Source organism: Etheostoma cragini, chromosome 2 (assembly GCF_013103735.1).
Source record: "Etheostoma cragini isolate CJK2018 chromosome 2, CSU_Ecrag_1.0, whole genome shotgun sequence".
Classification (NCBI taxonomy): domain Eukaryota; kingdom Metazoa; phylum Chordata; class Actinopteri; order Perciformes; family Percidae; genus Etheostoma; species Etheostoma cragini.
The window spans coordinates 19,585,182-19,598,364 of NC_048408.1; the positions used below are offsets into that span (position 1 = coordinate 19,585,182).

A 13,183-nucleotide genomic window follows, 5' to 3' on the forward strand; every position below is an offset into this window, starting at 1 on the left:
CCCCCTCCCCCCTTGTTCATCACAGGCCGGCCCTCCAGGCATCCTGGCTCTGCTGGATGAAGAGTGCTGGTTCCCTAAAGCAACAGACAAGAGCTTTGTGGAGAAAGTGCATCAGGAGCAGGGAACACACCCCAAGTACCAGAGACCCAAGAAACTCAAGGACAATGCTGATTTCTGCATTATACACTATGCTGGAAAGGTCATTGACAAATACTTTGTTTATTTTGTTGGATTTGGGACTTGTTTTTGATACAGAAATATTTTCAGCAAAGAATGGCCTCTGAGAGATGTATTATTATAGTGGATTAGTAGTGATGCATTAACATGAAGATAGTATTTCAAAGTTGTAGTTTGTGGAGGGGTCAAGTATTATCTGCTTTGTATACTTTTAGTTTGATATACAAGATTTTCTTAACTGATACATTTTCATTTCAAGAATCTTAATATGAAGTTTAACTAGTAATTACATCTGTCATAAATGTAAGTAAAGAGTAAAAAGTATATTTTCTTCTTAAATTTAGTAAAGTGAAACCATAAAATAGAAATAATCAAGTAAAGTACAAGTATCTGTAAAATTGTACTTAAAGTAAAAGTATGTGGTTTTCCACCTCTAGATGGCTTCAAAGTAACAACATAGACCTCTGGCTCAATTCTGATTTGAGTTTGGCTTGAAAAGAAACTTCTTTGCTAATTACACGGCTTATAAATCTCTTAAATACTTGCACTGTGCTTCAGAATAAAATGGGGCACAGAGTATTAACTTCCATGGCCTGTACTTTATATTGAGAACGCTGATATAGCAGTACACAACTATTTGCTAGGTAAAGATATAGTGGAGTAATGGCGTCCTGAGCAGAGAATGAAGTCTAACTCTGTGTGTTCTGTTGCAATCTGAGCTTCACTGTTCTTTGTTTTGAAAGCCGTTCCGACCACGTATGCTTGTCAGTGACTTGTTTGCTGGTATCAGACGCTGAGAGCCGTGACAAAGTTTCGCTATTTGGCGAGTTGGAACAGTCTGTAAAAGCTGTGTGGAGTTAATCCCAGACCACCACTTCTTTTTGGGGGGGAGGGGGGGGGTTTGTCCCTTTTTATTAGAGAAAGTCTGTTTGTCATACAAATGTGTCTGTCCTCTGATGCAGGTGGACTACAAAGCAGATGAGTGGCTGATGAAGAACATGGATCCTCTGAATGAGTGTGTGGCGACTTTGTTCAACCAGTCAACAGACAAATTTACTGCTGACCTGTGGAGAGACAGTGAGTGGTGTAACTGAGTTGATCCAAAATCTTATAATGCTTACTGCTGTAAGTTACTGTTGGTACAAAAGGCATTGGAAATGCACCAGTTAAAAAGATGACAAACATTTCAGGCATATATATATATATATATATATAACGTTGCACTACACACACACATTCTTCACTGAAGTTAAGCAATCATAATCACACAATGGCACATGCAGTTAGCTCCATCTAATGGTTTTGTCAACGGAGCTGATAGGTATTTGTTATCCACGTGTAAAAGTTGTGACAAACAAGTTTCAGTATGACAAATAATGGTACATTTTCGTGTTATATAACACACTGACATTTTTTTTCCCCCACTTTCTCCGTCTACTCTCAGTGGACCATATCGTCGGCTTGGATAAGGTGGCAGGAATGGCGGACTCCATGCACGGTGCGTTTAAAACCCGTAAAGGTATGTTCCGCACTGTGGGCCAACTGTACAAGGAGCAGCTGGGTAACCTCATGACCACACTCAGGAACACCAACCCAAACTTTGTCCGCTGCATCATCCCCAACCACGAGAAGAAGGTACAGAACAAAGAATGCAATCCTGGCACATTCAATATAATGAACTACTAATGTGCACTGGCATGCTGGTGCCTGTATAAGACCCAACTTCTTTTGATGCTTGATTCAGATAAGAAAACAAAAAAGCATTTAAAGATTGTTGCTAGATTTTGATTTTGATGATAAATTATGGTAAAAAAGAAACGCACAATGGTGCTTATCGTGTTTGTTTCTTCTTCAGGCCGGTAAACTGGAGCCTCATCTGGTTCTGGACCAGCTGCGGTGTAATGGAGTCCTAGAGGGGATTCGCATCTGCAGACAGGGCTTCCCCAACCGCGTCGTCTTCCAGGAGTTCAGACAGAGGTGACAAACAACTGTAAACTTGTGAACTTTATCCGAAAGAGACTTAAATACTCAGACTAATTCCTCAACATAAGGGTAAGGGGGAAACCCCTTACCTCTTTTGTTCTCCACCTTATTCTTTGCCTGAACTAGAGCATGTCCATAATGCATCACTTTGTAATCTTACTTCCATTTTAGAGCAGAAGTGCTATTACTTTGCTTCATGTTGCCAGCTTTATTATCCTTTTCTTGCCAAGTTTTTAAGTTAAATAGTTTTCCAGGCAAGCCATTTTGATTCTCAATATGGTATCAGTTTATTGAAATGATGCCTATTTGGAAACTTGCACCAACGTTTTTTGAAAAACAAATTTGAAGATTAAAGAGATAACAAACACATAACTTACATCCTCAACAGTAGATGTGCCTATAATCAAATGTAAATATATTTATAAAGCACATTTAAAACCAGTTGTCTAACATGTATAAGTGTTCTACAACTACTAAAGCAAGTCATTACGTTCATACGTTATTTCATTCCAAAAACAGCTGTTGTCCTTTTTTAGCAACAAAAAAAAAAAGTCCAACTATTTAAGTAATTTAATTCTGCTTGTCTGTCTGTCAGGTATGAAATTCTGACTCCAAATGCCATCCCAAAGGGCTTTATGGATGGCAAGCAAGCCTGTGTGCTCATGGTAAGAATAATAAATCTGTTTTAGAAGTAAGCAGTTCATCGAGAAGAAAGGAAAAATGCTCTTTGTTTTCCATATCAAACTTTAGGAGTTCACCTCTTCTTCATGTCTTCTTCATGTCAGATCAAAGCTCTGGAGCTGGACTCAAACCTGTTCCGCATCGGTCAAAGTAAAGTGTTCTTTAGAGCCGGAGTCCTGGCCCACCTGGAGGAGGAGAGAGACATGAAGATAACTGATGTGATTATCAGCTTCCAGGCCTGGTGCAGAGGATATGTGGCTCGCAAGTACGATTAGGATTAACATTGAAAATATTTAACTTCTTACTTTTTCTGCATATGAATACATGTAACATAACATGATGCACACGTCTAGACAAAATAGCAAACCTATTGTTTACGTTGTTTTTGTTTTTATTTAAGAGCCTTTACTAAGCGACAGCAGCAGCTGACCGCCATGAAAGTAATCCAGAGGAACTGTGTCGCTTACCTCAAACTCAAGAACTGGCAGTGGTGGAGGCTTTTCACCAAGGTTGGAGACAATGAAGTTACTTGTTATCATTGTGTCACTAAAAGGTTTAAACATGCTGATAGTCCTGTTCTAAATCACTTGCTCAGCAGACTTTTATTTTAGTTTATAAATTATTCTTGGAATATTATGAATCTGGGATAGAGCTGAGCAGTGGCTTCTATGCTGCCAGTAATCAAACCCTGGATTATTTGGGTGGCAGCTAAATGGTGCTGCCTCTAAAATACAATATTATAATAATAATAATAACAATAATTGTTGGGTTTTTGTAAATAACATCAAGAAGTACTGTCCAGATTTGGCGCTAAATAAATTAAATTGAATAAAATAAAACTAATCTTTAATATTATATAAGAACTAAAGAAAGGTCCTTTTTTTTTTTTTAAACTAAAAGGACATGTAAAAAGAAACTATCGGAGACTGGTTCAATTTGAGTTGCAAGACCTCACATTCACCTCTCCATTCCAACTCCAAGTAATAGCACTTCTGCTCTAAAATGGAAGTAAGATTACAAAACGATGCAATATGGACATGCTCTAGTTCAGGCAATAGCTGCTCTAATGGCAAATAAGAAAATGCAAAATAAACTAATTTGACTGAAGGTTTTCTGTTCAGTCTTTCTTGACGGTTTCTCATGAGAGTGCAATTTCATCCACCCCAAGAAATTCCAAATAACACAATTTTTTTTGTAGTAAGTTAGCATCAATTTTTAATTTTTATTTCAGGTAAAGCCTCTGCTGCAAGTGACTCGGCAGGAGGAGGACATGCTGGCCAGAGAAGAGGAGCTGGTCAAGGTCAAGGAGAGGCAACAGCTGGCTGAAGAGCAGCTCAAAGAATTTGAGTCCAAGCAGCAACAGGTAAAGTCTCCAAAATAACATTGGAGTAAGATTAACCTAAAAGGAAATCTGTGAAGTGGGTTAATTCATTTGTAGATCTGGATTTGTTCATCATAAGTTGTCTTGCTTCTGAGTGATGCAGCTCTGAGACGTTATTATCCAGTCTCACTTTGACTTTGATTCTCCACTGTTAGCTGAACGCAGAGAAGTTGGCTCTTCAAGAGCAGCTCCAGGCAGAGACGGAGCTGTGTGCCGAGGCTGAGGAGATGCGAGCCCGTCTGGCCGCCAAGAAGCAGGAGCTGGAGGAGATTTTGCATGACCTGGAATCTCGCCTGGAGGAGGAAGAAGAGAGGGCCACTCAGATGCATGCGGAGAAAAAAAAGATGCAGCAGAACATCACGGTCAGTTAAGTCCTGTGGGATACAGAATGTGTCGTGACAAAAAACTTTTTGTTTTGTTTTTAAATGCACTAGTACAGTGCCCGTTCAAAATGTGCCTGTTTGGAACGGCCCGATTGCTTGGCCTGTGGAACTGATGCTTGTAGTTTTCTCTAGAACCATTGTACGCCTATCACAAAGCACCTATGCAACCACACTGTATATCCTGCAACTGACTTACTGTGTACCGCTACATTCACCTGACAGAGAATGTTGCAGATTCAGAGATTATTAACAAAACATCTTAATTCAAATCTGGAGTAAACCATTCAAATAAATGCTCATGAACGCTTGGATGAACAGTTCATGAGATATTTCAAAGACGGACACGCGTACACACACAGACAGACAGAGGTTATGAACATTGCAAATTGTTTATTTTTTTTGTTCATCCAGGACCTAGAGCAGCAGCTGGATGAGGAGGAAGCAGCCAGACAGAAGCTCCAGATGGAGAAGGTCACCATGGACGCCAAGCTGAAGAAGCTAGCGGATGACTTCATGGTGCTAGAAGACCAGAACAGCAAGCTCAGCAAGGTCTCATACGCGTTCACTTAGCCCAGTGGCTTTTAGTACTCATCAATGTACAACCAATATTCCTGTCACCATTCAATGTATGAAAGACAAATGCAGCATAAATGAAACAAAACTATTACATCTAGGGCAACTAATAGTTTTCTTTCTTCTTTTTTTTATAACCCCAGGAGAAGAAACAGTTTGAGGAGAGGATCTCTGAATTCACCACCAACTTGGCTGAGGAGGAAGAGAAGTCTAAGAGTCTGCAGAAACTCAAGAATAAACACGAAGCCATGATCACAGATTTGGAGGGCAAGTATTGTTTCATAACTAATGTCCTGTTTAACCTTGCATCACAATTCCTTTTTACTGAGCCAGGAAGGTGTATTGGAGAAGGAGGTGAAAAAAACAAAACTAATTTGTGGATATGATTAAATAATAAGTGCTTTTATTTGCTCAGTTTTGACAGTTTTTGGCGCACGATTCTCACTTCCAGGCTTACTGTCACATTTAACGTGGGTGGAAAAAGCATGGATGAAGCCTAGGTCACTTACATACAGCTAACTACTGTATATTTGTTATCAAGGCGTGGCTCTTTAATTTGTTTGGGTGATGTGAGAGAGAGAGATGGAAATCAGATGTGTAAAGCCAAAAACAATCTTAAATCAAGAATGCAAATTTAATTAATGTGCGCCTCTGTGTCCATAGTTTAAAATCCTTTTAATGTTTTGCTTTTTTGTGTTTTACCTTTGCAAATACTTACAAGGTAAATAACAGATTTGGGTTACTGTGCCTTCTTGTACACAGATCGTCTAAGAAAGGAGGAGAAAGTGCGTCAGGAGTTAGAGAAGAACCGTCGTAAACTTGAGGGAGACTCCTCTGAACTCAATGACCAGATTGCAGACCTGCATGCTCAGATTGCTGAACTCCGAGCTCAGCTGGCAAAGAAGGAGGAAGAACTCCACGCTGCGTTGGCCAGGTTTAAAAAAAAAAAAAAAATGACAAAGATTGTGATTGCTGACCTATTGTCAAAGTATATTTAAAAGGATCAGTTTTAGCTTTAGGTGCACTTATTCCTCCTCTTTAGGATTGAGGAGGAGGCCGCAGCCAAGAACGCGGCCCAGAAGACGATCAGGGAGCTGGAGGCTCAGATCTCGGAGCTGCAGGAGGATCTGGAGCTGGAGAGGCAGGCACGCGCCAAGGCTGAGAAAAATCGCAGGGACCTGGGAGAGGAGCTGGAGGCCCTCAAGACCGAGCTGGAGGACACTTTGGACTCCACCGCAGCACAGCAGGAGCTGAGGTAATGGGCAAACTTATGTAGTCTTGCTGCCAGAAGCGTTTTTCATGGGGGAGGTGGGGTATACATTTTGTTTCTCTTTATGTTCTTGTCCTGTCTCATTATTTGTTTATTTATGCCCTCATTCTTTCTCTCAAGGTCCAAGCGTGAGACAGAGGTTACCCAACTGAAAAAGAGTCTGGAGGAAGAGGCCAAGATCCACGAGCAGCAAATGGCTGACATGAGACAAAAACACAACCAGGCATTTGAAGAGCTCAATGAACAGCTGGAACAGGCCAAGAGGGTAAGGAACAGAGTGATGGGAAGAGAAAAAATCTTAATGCTTGACAAACATTTGAAGAACACTTGTAACCAATGCATCATGTGTGCTGCTCCTGCAGAACAAGGTATCAGTGGAAAAAACCAAGCAGGCCCTGGAGAGCGAGTTGAATGAGTTGCAGATAGAGATGAAGACTCTGACACAAGGCAAAGGGGACTCTGAACACCGTCGCAAGAAGGCCGAAGCCCAGGTTCAAGAACTGCAGGTCAAATATGCAGAAAGTGAACGACATCGGCAGGAGGTGGCTGACAAGATAGTCAAGATGCAGGTACAGTTTGGTCAGTGATTTATCGGGTGGGGGAGAGAACGGGAAGTAAGTGAGTTGGTGGTTGAAAGGAAGACCGTTTGTGGTGGTGTTTCTTGCGGTGTGGCTGGTTTGTTTGTATGTTTGTTTGTTTTTGATTGTGTCCATTATTCATTTTCTTTCTATCCGGTGTCTAGTTGGAGCTTGACAATGTGAACAGCCTCCTGAGCAAAGCTGAGGGCAAGAACATCAAATCCAGCAAAGACCTTGCTTCTACAGAGTCTCATTTGCAGGATGCACAGGTACAAACACAAATGCATACATGTTTATGTCTAGTGCACCCTTGTCTGTCTTCTAAACTCAAATCAAGCCGAAACAAGTACTTGATTAATCAATTGTTTCAACATATATAGACGTACAAGCAACACAGTATCTGCCACACAGCTTTGCTATGCGTTTGCATCAAACATCACACCTTTTTCTCAGTCACTCAAACACTCATCCGGTGAGTGTTTCTGCAGCTTAATGGTGACATTGCAAACAGGAACCGTATAGAGCTGCTTCACCGTAGGTTTTCATCGTGCAAATGTCCCAAAATGTAACAAATGTAGGCATAAAATACACATGGAGTAAAATCTGAGCAAAAAAAGTATTTTATAGCATGTTTTTCTGTTTTTTTTTCCTTCTTTTTCTTACCACCAGGCGTTGCTCCAAGAGGAGACACGTCAGAAGCTGGCCCTCTCCACCCGCCTGAGGCAGCTGGAGGATGAGCAGAACAACATGCGGGAGATGCTGGAGGAAGAGGAAGAAAACAAGAAGAACATAGAGAAGCAGGTCATCACTTTGCAGACCCAGGTTGGTGCACGGTGTCAGGCTCTATCTGTGTACTAAAATTGTACTGTGTTTTCAGATCTTTATCATTCAAGAGAGTTGCCTTTTAAAAAGTGGCATTAGATCAGTATTAGAGAAAAAGGACTACCATATGAGTCCGCAATGTCCCCCAACTTGCACACATTAAATTCTTCACCTATTCCCCTCCTTTTATTATGTCTTCAGCTGGCAGACATGAAAAAGAAGCTGGAACAGGAGACCTTGTCCCTGGAGGGGGCCGAGGAGGGGCGCAAGCGAATCCAGAGGGAATTTGACAGTGTGATGCAGCAGCTGGAGGAGAAGACTGCAGCCTACGACAAACTGGACAAGACAAAAATCCGTTTACAGCAGGAGCTGGATGACCTCATCAGGGATCAGGACAACCTGAGGCAGACTGTTGCCAACCTGGAGAAGAAGCAGAAGAAGTTTGACCAGGTAGCATGTCAACAGTTTTGTGCACAGAACAAAGATAATGTTAGAATGATCAAAGAGAATTTTTCTCAAACAATCTTCAATGCACTTTTCATTTCACCACATTTTTAGTGTGATGTAGACCCCTAACTGCCCTTCCTGGTCTTTGATTTCCCTAGATGCTGGCTGAAGAGAAAACTATTTCTACTCAGTACGCAGAGGAGCGTGACAAGGCTGAGGCGGAGGCCAGGGAGAAGGAAACGCGAGCACTGACACTGGCCCGCGAGTTGGAGACCATGTCAGACCTTAAGAAGGAGTTGGACCGGGCCAATAAGCTGCTCAAAGCGGAGATGGAAGGCTTGGTCTCTTCCAAGGATGATGTTGGCAAGAGTGTAAGAGAAAAGGGCTGGAATGAAAAAAAATTAGTCTTGATTAGGTCAGGTTCTGGTTTGGCTAAAAGTGTCAACATTTCTGTTTTAAAGATTGCATTATTTCTCTTAGCAGTTCAAATGAGAGAAGATTGTAGTCGTTGGCAGCATTGACTCTCTTCACTGTCTTAAAAACACTGAATGTGTAACAAGGCATCCTCCTTGTCTGCAGGTTCATGAGCTGGAGAGGTCAAAGCGTGCCATGGAGCAGCAGCTGGAGGAGATGAGAGTTCAGGTGGAGGAGCTGGAGGATGAGCTGCAGGCCACGGAGGACGCCAAGCTGCGTCTGGAGGTCAACATGCAGGCCATGAAGGCCCAGTTTGACCGAGACCTGCAGGCCAGAGATGAGCAGGGAGAGGAGAAGAGGAAACAGCTGGTTAAACAGGTACGGGGGAAAAAAAAAAACTAAGCATTGCAGTTTTAGATTAAATTATTGCATACAGTCGCTTGCAAGAATGAGTTGTAGTTGGTCTAAATCGCTAATTAAATAAAGATATTTTCCTCTACTTCAGGTGCGTGAGATGGAGGTCGAGCTGGAAGATGAACGTAGGCAGCGTTCTCTGGCCCTTTCGTCAAAGAAGAAACTGGAGATGGACCTGGGAGAGCTCGGACTCCAGATCGATGCTGCCAACAAGGGCCGTGATGAGGCCCTTAAACAGCTGAAAAAACTCCAGGTAAAATAGCCCTACATGCAAACTAACTCTCACACACACACATGTTGCTGTTCTGGGTGATCCATGACTGAATCATTTCTTTTTATTAAATTATTAGTAATTAAAACAAAAAATAGAGCACCATGACTTCCTAATTATTTGACAAGTCTTTTTAATTTTAAGACTAACATGCTATTTACATATTTCTCAATTCATCATACCTATAGAACTTTTTCAGAATATAGACCACCTGTTATCAAAAACACATAAAATGAGATATCATCTATAACACAAAGTGTTTAGTTATATACAGGGACATACCAGTAATTCAAATGACCAGAAAGGACCTTTTTAAGCACCTTCAGAAGTTACTAGACAGCCTTGTTTGTTTTTACATTGCCCATGTGGTCACACGCTGCTGGGCAAACCGTCACAAGGCTGGGTGTCTAACTGCAGCACTGTTGTCTGCATGTCTACTGTCCAGTCCCTAATGAAAGAGCAGATGAAAGAGCTGGACGAGTTGCGTTTGTCCAGAGACGAACTTATCAATGGGGGCAAGGAGACCGAGAAGAAGCTCAAGGCCATGGAGGCAGACGCCCTACACATCCAGGAGGTATGAAAGTAATTAAGGAAAACAACTCAAAATGGCTGGACAATTTCTTAGACTCAACAATCTATTGCTGTATAGATTGGGTATGTTACATAAATACTTTAGGAAGGTAATTCTACAAAAATAAAACTAACATTGAATAAACCATCTATACAATTGTTTCCTTTTGACACTGACATACTTAAATTTGTTTATAATAGAATGCCATTGTAACGCTTGCTCTAGAATGCCAATGTTTTAACTAATTATTAGTTAGGACCATGTCCACTGGATGTAATTCACTTAGCTCAAGTTGCCACATTGTTTCTATGTAACTGCCTGACCAGCCTCAGCTGTATCAGGCTTTGAAATACTTCATATATTCATGTCTTCTGCTTCCTCCAGGATCTGGCTACTGCAGAGAAACTCAAGAGACAGGCTCAGAGTGAGAGAGACGAGCTTCAGGAAGCTATTAGTAGCAACAACTCGAAGAAGTATGCACCAAAAGACTTGAAAAATGACCTTAAGATGCACTCATTAATGTAGATAAATGTGCATCCAAATTCCACAGCAACAAAGGAAATCTACAAGTTTGTCTCCAACGTTGACTGTCACTCCTCTCCCTAAATTGTTGTTTTCAGTGCTCTGCTAGCAGATGAGAAGAGGAGGCTGGAGGCTCGTATCACCCAGCTGGAGGAGGAGCTGGAGGAAGAGCATCTTAACACTGAGATGGTCAACGATCGACTGAAGAGAATGGCACTGCAGGTACAGACGCACAGCATCTCAGATATGTTGATCATAGCTGCTGATGATTTTATCTTTTTGTTTGACGTAGGAGGAAAAGTTTAGTGTTCAGCGGAAAGAAAGGAATGTGTTTACTTGTTAAAGTAATAACACCAGGGTTGAACAGAAAGAAACTGGTAAAATCATTGGAAAAAGACTTTTCAGTTAATGTCAGGGGGACTCTGAGGGTTGCATTGAAGAAACGATACGGCATTAAGCACTAACGATGAATAAAATCTGAAAAAACAAAAACAGGGTGACTGAAGTCCTTAACAGGGCCTCTCCACGGTATGTTTCTGACTAGACGGAGCAGCTGACCACAGAGGTGGCTGCAGAGCGCAGCAGCTCCCAGCGGCTGGAGGGGGCTCGTTCCCAGCTGGATCGCCAGAACAAGGAGATGAAACTGAAGTTGCAGGAGCTCGAGGGGACCATCAAGTCAAAATATAAATCCTCCATCACCACCCTGGAGGCCAAGATAGCTCAGCTGGAGGAACAGCTCGACCTAGAGTCAAAGTGAGTGGTTTACTGAAAAACCACAATAGTTATCAAGGAAAACCAGAACGGAGCTATTAACAGTAGCTGTAATTGTTTGAGATTATTTTCTTTATTTGTTTGGTGTTACAAATCCCTAGATGCGTAAAGTTTCACTAATTTTGTTTCTGTATTCCTGATTAGGTACAAAAAGATGTGTAGTGAGTTAATCGATGAAGCCCTGAGACTGTTGGGATGTCTCACTGCATTTGCTTTTCCTACTCATTTCAGGGAGCGCCAGCAGGCCTGTAGATTGAACAGGCGAACAGAGAAGAAGCTGAAAGAGGTGATGCTACAGGTGGATGACGAGAGGCGCAACACAGAGCAATTCAAAGACCAGGTAAACTTCCGCACTAATCTTCTTTTTTACTTTTTCCAGATCATTAAAGGGAGGGGAGAGGAGTCTTGTTGTGTAGTTTGATCCTGACTTGAATCCTTGGTGCTATGCTTGTATCTATTTTTGTGTCACTTGTACCTCTATTGGTGCTCTCCACACTAAGCCAACCCCTTCTCTCTGTAGGCGGAGAAGACAAACACCCGAATGCGTCAGCTAAAGCGTCAGCTAGAGGAGGCAGAGGAGGAGGTGACGCGAGCCAACGCCTACCGTAGAAAGCTGCAAAGGGAACTGGATGATGCCGCCGAGTCAGCAGATGTTATGAACCGTGAAGTCAGCACTCTGAAGAGCAAGCTCAGGTAGAGGCTTTTTTTAAATATTTATTTTTTTGTTTTTTTGTTTTTTTTTATGATGGGATGACAAGCAGCAAAAGGGCCGCAGGTCGGATTCAAACCCTGGCTGCTGCGGGACTCAGCCAACAAGGGCCGAACGCTCTTACTTACTAGAAGCCGCCCCCTGATAGAGGCTTTTGACATTTGTGTACACAAAGGATCTTCCTCTGAGTGCGTAATAGTTTTCATGTCAAAGTTGAAAAAGGATCAATTTTAAACATGGAGATTGGTTGACTCCTCATGACTGTAAAACACTGCCTTCTGTCTTCTGTGGCCCTGGAGGAGCTCTGTCACGTCTGAGACAATAACCTGAGTAGGAATGCTAATTCTTGGTCTTTTTCTGACCGATAACTGACCCTCATTAGCCATAAACCAACAGGCAACTAAGTCTCAGTTCACCTGCCTGGGGAGCTTGGACATACTTTCTGCATTCAGCATCTACAGACCGCTGTGGACTCATACCACCAGTTGCACAGCCACTGCATTGAGTTTAGCTGAGAGGTTGTCAGCGGTGTGTCTGTCTGGCATACTCGGTACGTGTAGTGTGTTTAGGATGACAGATTTAACCCACTAGTCCCCATGGATAAAGTGGCATGTGTCATGTAGCTGGCTATTCTGAGCTCCTTTCAGCAGTCGGTCGTTAAGAGCTTGAAACCGACTTGCTAGTTCAAAGATTGTACTAGCAAGTTAAAGATTGTATAGCTTTATTTCCTTTTACAATGCAACAACCTTTTGTAATTACTTTAAATTAAAACAGATTTATATTGTTTTAACTGTCTAACTCATAGTATTAGTTAGTTGCAATTATTATTGTCAGTTAAAGATAAATCATTAACATCCATAAACTTGAGTGATGTAAGCAAGGTTCTCGGCATAGAGAACCTGCAATGCATGTTGGGGATATGATTTTAAAAAATGTAAGCAGGGACGGTCCAAATTTTTTTTAAATATATTTTATGTCTCATGTTTTATACTTGTGTGCAGCATCTAGCTGTATTTAAACCATTGTGTTTGTTTTAAAGACGGGACATGCCTTTCAATATAACTCGTACCATGAATCGCTCTGGCCTGGACAGCGATGAGGATGTGGATGGGAAGCCTGAGGCACCTGAGCCAGCAGCTGATTGAACGGAGAGGAGCCAAGAGGAAATAAAGATTATGACCACAGTCAACATGCAGATATAGATAAATAATAATAA

At 41.8% G+C, this 13,183-nt stretch overlaps 1 protein-coding gene across 3 annotated transcripts in view; it reads left to right on the forward strand.

Moving 5' to 3' along the window:
• Positions 1 to 13,183, forward strand: part of LOC117957922 (myosin-9-like) — a 25,470-nt gene extending 12,287 nt beyond the window's left edge. For all 3 annotated transcript variants that reach the window (XM_034894020.1, XM_034894039.1, XM_034894030.1), the window contains 28 exons: positions 26 to 199; positions 1,140 to 1,254; positions 1,622 to 1,812; positions 2,033 to 2,154; positions 2,756 to 2,825; positions 2,946 to 3,106; positions 3,242 to 3,350; positions 4,073 to 4,204; positions 4,378 to 4,584; positions 5,017 to 5,154; positions 5,322 to 5,445; positions 5,941 to 6,112; positions 6,221 to 6,433; positions 6,569 to 6,713; positions 6,811 to 7,017; positions 7,191 to 7,295; positions 7,696 to 7,848; positions 8,050 to 8,298; positions 8,454 to 8,666; positions 8,875 to 9,087; positions 9,215 to 9,376; positions 9,840 to 9,968; positions 10,350 to 10,438; positions 10,586 to 10,709; positions 11,032 to 11,240; positions 11,490 to 11,598; positions 11,779 to 11,951; positions 13,007 to 13,183. In XM_034894020.1, the coding sequence (XP_034749911.1) occupies positions 26 to 199; positions 1,140 to 1,254; positions 1,622 to 1,812; positions 2,033 to 2,154; positions 2,756 to 2,825; positions 2,946 to 3,106; positions 3,242 to 3,350; positions 4,073 to 4,204; positions 4,378 to 4,584; positions 5,017 to 5,154; positions 5,322 to 5,445; positions 5,941 to 6,112; positions 6,221 to 6,433; positions 6,569 to 6,713; positions 6,811 to 7,017; positions 7,191 to 7,295; positions 7,696 to 7,848; positions 8,050 to 8,298; positions 8,454 to 8,666; positions 8,875 to 9,087; positions 9,215 to 9,376; positions 9,840 to 9,968; positions 10,350 to 10,438; positions 10,586 to 10,709; positions 11,032 to 11,240; positions 11,490 to 11,598; positions 11,779 to 11,951; positions 13,007 to 13,112 (4,314 nt within the window). In that variant the 3' untranslated portion in view covers positions 13,113 to 13,183. The remainder of the gene's footprint in view (positions 1 to 25; positions 200 to 1,139; positions 1,255 to 1,621; positions 1,813 to 2,032; positions 2,155 to 2,755; positions 2,826 to 2,945; positions 3,107 to 3,241; positions 3,351 to 4,072; positions 4,205 to 4,377; positions 4,585 to 5,016; positions 5,155 to 5,321; positions 5,446 to 5,940; positions 6,113 to 6,220; positions 6,434 to 6,568; positions 6,714 to 6,810; positions 7,018 to 7,190; positions 7,296 to 7,695; positions 7,849 to 8,049; positions 8,299 to 8,453; positions 8,667 to 8,874; positions 9,088 to 9,214; positions 9,377 to 9,839; positions 9,969 to 10,349; positions 10,439 to 10,585; positions 10,710 to 11,031; positions 11,241 to 11,489; positions 11,599 to 11,778; positions 11,952 to 13,006) is intronic.